Genomic DNA, 11568 nt, shown 5'->3' on the forward strand with positions numbered 1-11568 from the left:
AAACCTGATTCAGTTGGAAGCCCCAAGAACTAGGCCTACTTGTTATTTGTGAAGCCTTTGTATACTAACCACACTTGAAAGCAAGGCTAACTAGGTGTTTGGGGTGGTGGTTCTAGGTCAGATCAGGGGGGGGAGATGGTTATAAACCTGGCTGGTGGTGTAGAAACGAGGAGGAAACCAGAAGAGTTTCCAATTGCCAGCTCTGCGTCACCTCAAGTAAGACGCACTTAACATATTCCGAAGAGTTGTTTAGAGTTTTAGGATTCTAATATTGTATCGCTGAGCTATCTTCTAGATATTTACGATAAAATTATCAATGATGTGCGCTATAGAAGCCACTGCGCTACTCGGTTATCTCATATAATTATATAATACGATATTTCACATTTGTCTATAGCCTAAACGAACCATGGGGTGTTCCCTCCCTGTTTTCTCAAGTCCTTCTGCAATTGTTTTTAACTTCCTTTCTGGCTACTTGGCTGATTTTCCTTGGCTTTGTATTGTAGGCGACCATGATTGGGTTGGTAGCCTTATTAATTAAATCGTTCTCAAAGGATAGTAGGCCTAATATATAAATTAGGTAATAATGAGCAAGAACATATTAACTCAAGCTGCCTTCTGCCATCCAAGACGGAGGACAACATGACCTGCGGGCGGCTTCTTGTTCTCTACCTGGCCGCGGTGCTGGGGCCGCAGCCGCCTCTCGTAGACGGTAAGCAGCGGCACACCAAGACCTTTGTTATCCGAATAAACCATACCCTACCTAAATTAACCCATAGCTACATCTAAATGTAGGCCTATATGAAATCGACGGATCACAAAGTATAATAGGTCGATTAGTTGACACTTTTTCTTGGACTATGATCTCAAACGTTATTTGGTAAGACAGGTGCTTCATTTTTTGGTTTCGGTTCATTGAGATTGAGTCGTAGGCTAAAACAAATCATTATTGAACTGCTATTATTCCGATTTATAAAATGATGCATTGACTGCTGGTTAAATTAGTCAATTCCTTCGGAGGTTTAAATAATTTCTTTGGTTAATTGTTTTCCGTATTATTATTTCTTTATTGCTTTTACTTTACGCAATTCATTTCCGATGCTACCCTAACCAAGACGACCCATTTGTTTATAGCTCACACAGCGACTGTAGGCTATATCTGCAAAAGTAGAAGGACGCGACAGAGTTGCAGCAAAGGCGGCAACTGGTGCATGCATTGTGGGGGGCTGCGGGCTGAAGAGGGGCTTTATTTTCGTGGTAGAAGACTTTGAAGCATGTTATGAGTCAGTTTCTCTTGATTATTAGTTATGGTCGATTTCTTTAGTATACATTTAATAAAGCAATACTTTACAGTAAAGTAGTAATACGAATGAACAAACAATGTGAATTTATTCATTATTTGTTTTGAACCCGCGTGTGACTGCAAGCCTCCTAGTGGCTATGTTGGTGAGTTGGATTCGGAAGATCTTCTTGGATGTCAACCTAACATGAAAACTCAACAATGCTACCTGAGTTGCGATATGCAATTCAGAATAAAAAAGATTATAGTCATGGTTTCCAAAGTTTCTAGAAGGTTTCCCCGCCCATCTAATCAATATGGGCAATCAGTGAATAAAGTAGCCTATATTGAAAATGCATGTCCTGCATTTGTTTCAATCATGATACATTTATGTTGAATCATTGTTGAATTTATTCAAAGTAATGCTCAAAAGGTATTCAGATATTAAAAAGATATGTGAAAACACCATGTGTTACCCTACATGCAAGATTGTCTTTGAATGCTCAAAAGATTTTTTTTTTTTTTGTCATGAACCAAAACCAGATATCAGATGTCAGAGGACTTGTTTTTTTGTTAATTCTGATTGATGTGTTTTGTCCGCAATATCACACTATCCTCACACATTCATGCATACATACAACACTAACACGGATAGGGCAATAACTATTACTATTAGTTTATTGTTGAAAGAAAGGAAACACATGCTCTCAGAAAGATACACACACATATTAGTATAATGATGTTATTTTACATACTGGGAATACTGATGTTATTTTGCACACAGTATGGTCATATTATTTGAATTGGTGAGACATTGATCTGACCTAACATTGAAAGGGGTGTGTCTGGGAAATGTTATACTATAATACTTTTGACAATGTGTGAGATTTTCTCCCAGATCTTCTGGTTTTCATTCTACACTTCAATCAGGTTGGCTGCAGAGGTCTTATATCAACCTTTGAACCCTGAACAGGTGTGATATTGCAAGCCCTATACCTCAGCAATAATACCATGACTATGAATGAGGTCAACACTGGTTCAATCTCAATGCAACTTTCCTTGAGCATGGTTTAAACATATGCAGGACATGATGTGCATGCAATAGACTTTATTCTATGGCCCGATTGTTTGGGGGGGAAATCTTCGTACACCCCTCTATAGGGATCCTTTCCAATCGAATGCAAGAATATAATCTGAGCCTGGCAGTGGCAAAAGAAAAATAACAAAAATAACAAAAATCTTTATCCACATTAGTCGCTTAGACCCAAAATAATTCTAGCAATTTCAAAAGATCCCCTTATTTTGTTAAATTAGTGTGGGAAATGAATTGTGTAAGGGAAAAATACGGAAATTATTTAAATGTTCTTTACAAAGAGTGTTATAGAAGCCATTACTAATGGACCCATGTGACCAGAATTAAATGCGATGTTCAATCAACTGTTTTTAAAATGTATTTTTAATACAACTATTAATGTACTCTTCTACGTGTCTATTAAATACCTTGGTTTAATTCAAATCTAAAGAAGAAATTCATATTTGATCGTTGTTACATGCAATATTTTTTAAAACCTTCTTTAAATGGGTCAATTATGAATCATTCATAAACAGTTTCCAAATACAATTGCACACTGAGACTGTTCAAAATGAGCCACAAAATGAGCTTAGGATTCCCCCCCTCCCCCAAGACCCTACCAGTAATGCCTCAACACCACCAGCTCATTCTACATTAAAAATATGGACAAAAAACATCCAACAACCCCATGGTGTCAAAACAAAGACATATTTTTTCATTTGATCATATTAAATTACTGAAACAAACACTTTTATTATCAATTATGTAAAAAAATCAATCAACATTACTTGTAGAGAGAGAAAGTGGTATAGAGAGTGTGCGGTAGAGCTTCTGAGATGTGAACTCCAATACAGATAAAAACATATATTTTGACAATATGTGTGCGTTGAGGTTAGTGTGGAAATGAATATATAGCGTGTGTTTTTGTGTGTGTGTGTGTGTGTGTGCGTGTGCGTGTGCGTGTGCGTGTGAGTGTGTGCGTGCGTGTGTGTGTCTGTTTGTGGTGTGAAATAAAACATGTTAAACGGGCAAATGACAAAAAGAATGCACTTCCGGCTGACAGTTCTAGAAAGGAGATGGTGGCGTGTTAATATGAGAGGTCGTCTAGGGCTAGGCCATATTTCATACTTAATTTAACCTTCTACTCTCACACACACTATCATACTCTCTCTAACAAAGTTGTTTGAACACACTATGTTTGGCGAGACATAGTGGTTTGAAACAACTTTATGTTTCAACAAAGTTTATTTTTATGTTTTGCCCGACATTGATGAAAATTAGGATTTGTTTTTTCTTTGAGGGCAAGCAGCCCCCACCAGAAGATGGCGTGCCCTAGGCAACCACCTTTATGGCCTATGCCTTGAGTCGGCCCTGTTTATTTACATAAGCCTAGAGATGTTTTGCAACTTTTTATTCTATTTTCTTGAGCAGACAGATTTTAACATTGTAATAAAGTCCTTCATCAATAAAGTAATCTGAATATTTTCTTGCCCAGGCCACCAGAAGGCACTAGAGACGCACAAGGTGAGCGTCGGGCGCTTCTTTATCCTGAAGTGTAGCCCGGGTCATACCAATGTGACATGGAAAAGAGGGGGGAGCAACTCGAGCCTGCCTGCCGGGGTGGAGGTTAAAGATGCGGAGCTGTGGTTTCTCCCTGTGGTCCAGGCCCATGATGGAAAATACATCTGTCACAACAGGTATGCCTACATTCTACAGCCCTTAAGTGGAGTTCAGTGTTTATCAACCTTTGTAGTCCCCCTCCAGTCTGTATATTAGTCATTTCATAACCTTTATAGTCCCCCCTCTGTCTATTCATTCATGGATCTCGACTGATCATAATAAATGCATTCAGCTCATTTTGGGCTTTTCCCTGACTGTAATGTGGGCCGTTTCCCAGACTGTAACACAAACCCCTGCTTGGAATGGTTCGACCAAAACCAGTCAAAACAGAATGACGAAACATCAGAACTGTTTTCTGCACAGGGTTAACATTAATTCCCTATCCATTCCTGAAGGGAGGGATCATTCTGTGCTCCTTTTCAAGTTTTAATACCTCTTGGTTTTGGGAGGCAAACCGGTTAAGCCAGCCATCAACACACACACAGGGATATTTCTTATGGCAGCATGAATCACAATAATTCCGGTTTCAATATCGGCAACATTTGACTTTGTCTGGATTTGTGAGGATCCCAGTAAACAATACCTTGGTTGAGTGCTCTGATACAATGACATTTGAAAGGTATCATTTTTCTTTTCTGAAAACGTTCAGTATTATGACAGAAACAGCTGGTATCATACAGATTTTTTCAGACTTGTGGTGAAAGTGCCAGACATCCTAGTAGTCATTGCATCTCAAGTAATCAATCAAATCTGAATGGACTAAGCCTAGCCCAATGTGGATTTTATGTCTAAATACACAACCGAAAACCCAGCTCATTATTCAGAGTCAGGATATTATAAACACATATTAAAGATTTTGGCTGTAGCCATCTTTAGTTATCTCATAACGAAACCCAAAGAAAGACAAAATCATGTGTGCATTTGATGAAGATCTGTATCCGTTTAAGGCACAGGGGGTTTACGGTGTATTGAGCAATGAAAACTTTGGGCAAGGCCAAGTATATATACTATTACATAAGAGGTGCATAATGTCTACTAAATGTTTGATCTTGGTGGTTAAATCCAGATTAAATCCCTGAAGAGCTGATTTCCAGACTTGATCTTGAATCTTTATGCACACTTTACAAATCAAAACCCATTTTGTGGCAGGTTGGAAATAACAGTTTGAGTATTCTATTTTCATCTCTCTCATCTTCGTCCGCTTATCCGGGGTCGGGTCGCGGGAGGAGCAGCTCAAGAAGGGGGCCCCAGACTTCCCTTTCCCTATTATTACTACAAACTATTTTCATACAATCATATTGTGGCCCAAAATGATTGAACACTTTTAAAACAGGTTAGAAGACACCTGTATGAAAACAGTTTAAGTCATAATACTGACGGCTTGAAGAAATAAATGAAATCACGGAATCCATCAAATGTCCCCTCATCCCTAGATGCCACAGGTGACTATTTTGTTGGTCTTTATGATCTTCTAGTCCCTTTTTTTGCCGAAATGTAATGTAATGAAAGTTTCAATGAACTGCAAATAAGGAACCAACTTCCAACATCACGAGAGGACTTCAGGCTTGTGGGCCTGTGAATCCCTTTGAGACTGTGGCTCTGATTCAAAAATAGAGTTGACTTGATTAATAAGAGTGAAGGAACTGACATAATGTCAAACCTGTCCTGTCTAGAAAGGAGAGGGTGTATGAGGTGCGGGTGTCTAACGAGCTGTGTCCTGCTGCGGTCGAGTCCAAACGAATGAAACAAGGGCCTCTTCACTGTAAACTGGATCTCCCCCGAGGAACGACTCGTACTGCCCCTGTGGAGTGGCTTAAGGTAGGACCCCAGACCCCGCCTGGGCCAGAGTCAGCCCAGTCAGACAGAGGATATAGACTAGACTGTAGCGGACACAGAGTGTATGCTCAAACTAATGTTCTGATGCGTTTGTGAAGCTTGTGTTGTTTTGCGGTAGTATACAGTGTGTGTGTGTGTGTGTGTGTGTGTGTGTGTGTGTGTGTGTGTGTGTGTGTGTGTGTGTGTGTGTGTGTGTGTGTGTGCGTGTGTGTGTGTGTGTGTGTGTGTGTGTGTGTGAGTCTGTTTCTCTTTATATATACTTATGTGGGTGTGTGTGTGTTTGTGTGTGTGTGTGAGTCTCTCTCTTTATATGTAATTATGTGTGTGTGTGTGTGTGTGTGTGTGTGTGTGTGTGTGTGTGTGTGTGTGTGTGTGTGTGTGTGTGTGTGTGTGTGTGTGTGTGTGTGTGTGTGTGTGTGTGTGTGACTCTGTTTCTCTTTATATATACTTATGTGGGTGTGTGTGTGTTTGTGTGTGTGTGTGAGTCTCTCTCTCTTTATATGTAATTATGTGTGTGTGTAGGAGTGTGTGCCTGTCAATCTGGCTGGTGGAAACCTGGAGGTGACACAGAAGGGGGACCTTAGGTTCCTGAGGGACTCAGAAACAAACGCTGGCCTCTACACCTGCCTGCTGCACATGTCTCTGGGAGATAACAACTACACCGCTGCCCGCTCCCTCAACCTCACCCTCGGCAACAGTAAACTAAATTACCCATCAGCCACCTCACCTCCCTGTTGCCCCTCCGTTATACACCTCCTAACCCCAAGCTCTCTCTCTCCCCTCAAGCAACTTTCCTGTATAAACCCATGTTGGTGTATCCGAAGGTGGAGACAAAGGAGATAGTGGAAATAGGCAAGTATTCTTTTGCAAGTTTCTAGTTTAAGAAATGGTGTTTATAAAATGCACGACTACCAGGCTTCCCTAGCCAGTGCTAAGAAGTAAGATAATTAGTTGTTCTTCAAGTGATGGCACTAAGGCAGCATAGAATACTTACTTAACTTCTCAGAAATCTAATCTGAATGTCTGTGAGGCCCAACAGACAAAGAGCTAAAGAGCTTTTTGTGAGAGTTTGCTGCCTTTGCCAGTGTTTCACTTGACTTGTTTAATCAAATGACGGATTGCCGGACAAACAATGTTGCAATTTGCTTAAGGTTAACCAAAGTTAAACTTGTTCAAGACATTAACTAATAGCGTAAACATATGAGATAGCCCAGCCATCCAATACAGTTTGTGGATCCATGATATTTAGACAAAATAGAAAAGAATAGACATCCAAGTTACTATCTTGATATGAGAACGACGAGACATCCAAGATAGACTAAACATCAAAGATAGCCCTAGCATCCAGGATTGATTAAAGATCCAGGATTAACAGCGGTCTCCGCACCGGTAGGTTCCAGAAAGGAGCTGCGCTGTAAGGCCTACCTGGGCAACAGAGACGATGGTACTAACATGTACTGGACCATCAACGGACACCATTTCAACACATCTCCACATCTCCACTATTCCCAGAAATAGTAGGTCCATATATAAGTGTTTATGTGTGTGTGTGTGTGTGTGTGTGTGTGTGTGTGTGTGTGTGTGTGTGTGTGTATATGTATGTTTATATATATATTATATATATATATATATATATATATATATATATATATACACAGTATGTATGTAGACTCATGCTGAGTGACTGATTGAATGAGTTTCTCCACAGTGCAGAGGAGGATGGTGCTGTCTATGGCATGTCATCCTTGGTCATCTCTTCGGTGGTCCCTGAGCTGCTCGACATCCCAATCAGCTGTCATCTCCTCAACCCTGCAGGACAGGGGCAGGGAACCTTTCGGCTTCACAAAGGTCACTACTCTACAGTCTTTACTCTATACGCTCTACTGTACAGCCTCTATTCTGCTCTACTATATTTTCTCTACTGTCTGCGCTGTGCAGTCTATAATCTACAGTCTCCACTGTACCTACTCTACTATACTCTACTATCTCTCTACTCTACACTCTCGACTCTATTGCCTCTGTTCCTTTGTCTCTACTCTCAGGCATGCAAACACATGCAGGGTGAAAAAGGGAGTTACCCAAAGTCAAAAAAAAAAAAAGCAACGGGGAATGGGAAGATCATAAAAACGGTTTTTCCAGGTAAGGGAAGATGGCGCAAAGGCTGATAACCAGCTTGGCAGCTCTCCCAATCGGATTAGGGAACACACAGAGGTTTGTTATGGTAACGTCTGTGTGTAACCTTGCTCTGGCATATGCGGCTGGTCCCACTTCCGATTCCGACCAATTTGGGTGCGCCTTCGAGGCAATTGCGTAAACATCCCTACGGAGTATCCTAGTTTGGGTGTGTGTCTGGAAATATTTTACCCCTGAGAATTCGAAAACATTGTGGGCAGTCGGGAGACACAACTTCTGGACTTCAGCCCCGCCCGCCAGCACCTTAAGCGGATTATGAGACATTGGGCCTGTGTTCTCAGTGGTCTAAGTAAAAAAAAAAGTATATTTCCTACATTATTATGTATTTGATATTAAAATTACTTGAGTTACATGAATATAGCATTCTGAAGCAGCAGCCATGATCTGTTTGTGAAGCACTGACGAAAGGTGAATAACTTGTAGTTCCCCTGATGGGCTATTTTTGGATACCGGAGGTTGGATGCATGGGTACAATAATTCATTGAAAATATTGTTCATGTTGCTGTACTCTACTCTACCTTCTCTACTCTACTTTTCCTTCTATCTCTTCCGTAATGTACTGTACTGTACTCTTAAGGCTCTGTCCCGCTGCACACTATTTACACTATTATACAGACTCTACTGTATTCTATTACCTCCTCTTACCCTACTCCTACTCCTACTATATTGTAATCTACTCTAATCTACTCCATTTCCTTTACTCTACTCTACTTTATTGTACTCAACAGCCTCTACTGTACTGTTTGTCAGTGTACTCTACTCTACAGTCTTGGCTCTACTGTATAGTCTCCGATCTACTTGCTTCGTATTTTCTACATACAGGCTAACAACAGCCCAGGGCTAACATTATCCGAAGGCTTACGTCAGCCCAGGGCTAAAAGTTGCATTTTGTGTGCCCAGCGGACCACCGCGGTCTCTATGTGTGTGTGCTGGCCCCCCTGACCGTGTGTCTGCTGGGGCTAGCCCTGGCTCTGGGGATGCTCTTCAGGATGGAGCTGGTGTTGGCCTACAGGAGGTTGAAACGGCTTTTCATATCCCTGGAGGGTGAGTAATAATAATAATAACAATAATGGATGGAATTTATATAGCGCTTTTCTAGACACTCAAAGACGCTTTTACAGGGAAGGGGGAACCTCACTAACCACCACCAGTGTGTAGCACCCACTTGGGTGATGCACGGCAGCCAATCTGCGCCAGAACACTCACCACACACCAGCTTGAGGTGGAGAGTGAGGGTATTAATGAGTCAGACAATTATATAGGAGGATGATTAGGGGGCCAGATTGAATGAGCCTGGTTGGGCCAGGACAACCGGGGAAACCCCTATTCTTTGCGATAAGTGCCCTGGGATCTTTTATGACCTCAGTGAGTAAGGACATCGGTTTTACGCCTCCTCCGAAGGACGGAGTACTGCCAACTATAACAGCACCATGGTATTACTATAGTACTACTATAAGGTAGAGTACTACTATAGCACTATGGTACTACCTATAAACATTGTCAAGACACTTATAGTACAAACTATAGTTCTACTCTGTACTAATAACTATACACAGTTTCAGTACTACTTACTATAGTATCAGTACTACCTCTTAACTAATATCAGGACTACTATAGTATCAGTAGTACCTCCCAACTACAGCATCAGTAGGGCTAGTGACTACTAACTATACAACTAGTTATTGTTTGTCAAAATTGCTCTGCTTGAGATATATATATATATATCTTAAATATAAATACAATAAGTAAAAGACATAACCACTAAAATACAGTATAAGGCAATAAAATGTGCAATATAGACAAATACTTGTACATCAAATCCCATTACTTATATATTCTACAAATAGTGGAATACTGTTGCTGGCGGGCATACCTCTACTTGGTTACAATAAACTTGTTAAAGACACTCCCAAATTGCCTTCCGAGAATCTGTGGTTGCCGTCCCACAGTTGCACAGAACCTGCTTTTTTGTTTTTTTACTTTGTGAAAGTCAACTGCCAACTAACTGTTCTGGTCTTAATCTAACACATTGGGACTTCAATAACTGGTGCTATGCAAAAATTGTGTGATGGCCTTAGTAATTCAAAAGAAGCTTCAAAATCAGTTTCCACTAACTTCAACTTGCAAGGTGTCCCGGTCAAAGGGAACAGATGTTGAATCAGAACAAAGTTCTGTTAGTTAGTCAATCGATAGCCAAAATGTCCAAATAGCACACAGCATACTAGGCACATACTGTACCTCATTAGGGAAAATTAAAACAAATACACAAGAATTGTCCATTGTGTCAGAAGAATAGAATATCAACTTTAATTGCCTCACAACAAGGTTTGTGCTATTTTTTACCAAGGTTACCTAACCAAACATTAGCTTTATCAACCCCGGCATTTGAAAATACCTGTATGCCTGTCTGTCTTTCTGTTTGTCTGTCTGTCTGTCTGTCTCCAGTCTCAGATGGTATGCTGTACGACGCCTACGTGAGCTATCAGTACAGCGGTGAGGGTCATTCGTCCGAGGTCGTGACCTTTGCCCTCAAGGTCCTGCCCGAGGTTCTGGAGAAGCGGCACGGCTTCAGCCTCTTCATCCGAGGACGGGACGACTCTCCCGGAGAAGGTCAGGGGTCAGAAAAATGAGCAGAGTGGGAGACTGATACCAGACACCATGGTATCAACAGAAAGCCTAAAGCCCTCATTCACACCAAATTATAAAATATTATTGCAAACGCCTCCAATTTACACAGACCTTTTACTTCCGTCATTAAATAACACACACACTTTATATGATCAGTGTATAATAGTAACAGAGTGAATTTAAGAATTTATTCAATTGTCAGGCCGTTGTGAAACACGATTTAATGTTTTTCCTTTGTATAATACCACGACACATTAACATGTACACGATGGGGCAGTATGCTGTTTTCCTCCTCAAATGTTCATGAACCGATGAGTAAATCTGGAAACTAAATCTTTTCAATGTTGATTGACCCTAGATTATCCGGTTGTCTATGGTTTGCTCAGCACTTCATCACCATATACAGAAAACCATGTGGCATTGGGTGAGATTTTTTTTTCTAATACTTGTTCAGCGCTGCATGATGTCATCGCCGAGGCAGTGAGCAAGAGCCGGCGACTGGTACTCATTTTGTCCGGGCAGGAGACTCTGAAACATCACCCCCCCACCCCAGCCCATCACAACTGGCCTACGAGCACAGCGTGGGCCTGTACGATGCCTTGACCCCAAAGAGGTCTCCGGGTCATCCTGGGGGAAATAGGGTGATCGCCCCGTTCCCTCAGTTAGTGTCTTAAATTGAAAGTAGTTTCAACATTACCATCAACGAGCATACTGTCGCATCTTATCTCTTCTTAGAGTGTGCCCTAGTGAAATGTACTTTGTTTCAAACTTGTTTTTTCAAGCTGAATTTTACTGATTAATGTCTTGTATTATCATGGATTATATTCTATGCTCTTCTATACTATGCTACATGCATCCTATGTTTATACCATCCTATGCTAAGCTACGCTATTCTATGCTATACTAACCTATGCTATGCTATGCTATGCTCTGCTACAGA

At 41.0% G+C, this 11568-nt stretch overlaps 1 protein-coding gene across 1 annotated transcript; it reads left to right on the top strand.

The window, feature by feature from the left end:
* The first annotated feature begins 75 nt into the window (after positions 1-75).
* On the top strand, positions 76-11231 carry LOC130373765 (interleukin-1 receptor type 1-like). The gene is made up of 11 exons (XM_056580398.1): positions 76-216; positions 631-712; positions 3847-4048; positions 5645-5789; positions 6330-6504; positions 6594-6659; positions 7201-7324; positions 7516-7655; positions 8901-9044; positions 10446-10610; positions 11083-11231. Exons 1-11 carry the CDS (start codon positions 136-138, stop codon positions 11229-11231), a joined length of 1473 nt encoding a protein of 490 aa, XP_056436373.1. The 5' UTR covers positions 76-135.
* Positions 11232-11568: the final 337 nt, after the last annotated feature.

This window comes from Gadus chalcogrammus, chromosome 20 (genome assembly GCF_026213295.1).
Source record: "Gadus chalcogrammus isolate NIFS_2021 chromosome 20, NIFS_Gcha_1.0, whole genome shotgun sequence".
In the NCBI taxonomy this organism is placed as follows: domain Eukaryota; kingdom Metazoa; phylum Chordata; class Actinopteri; order Gadiformes; family Gadidae; genus Gadus; species Gadus chalcogrammus.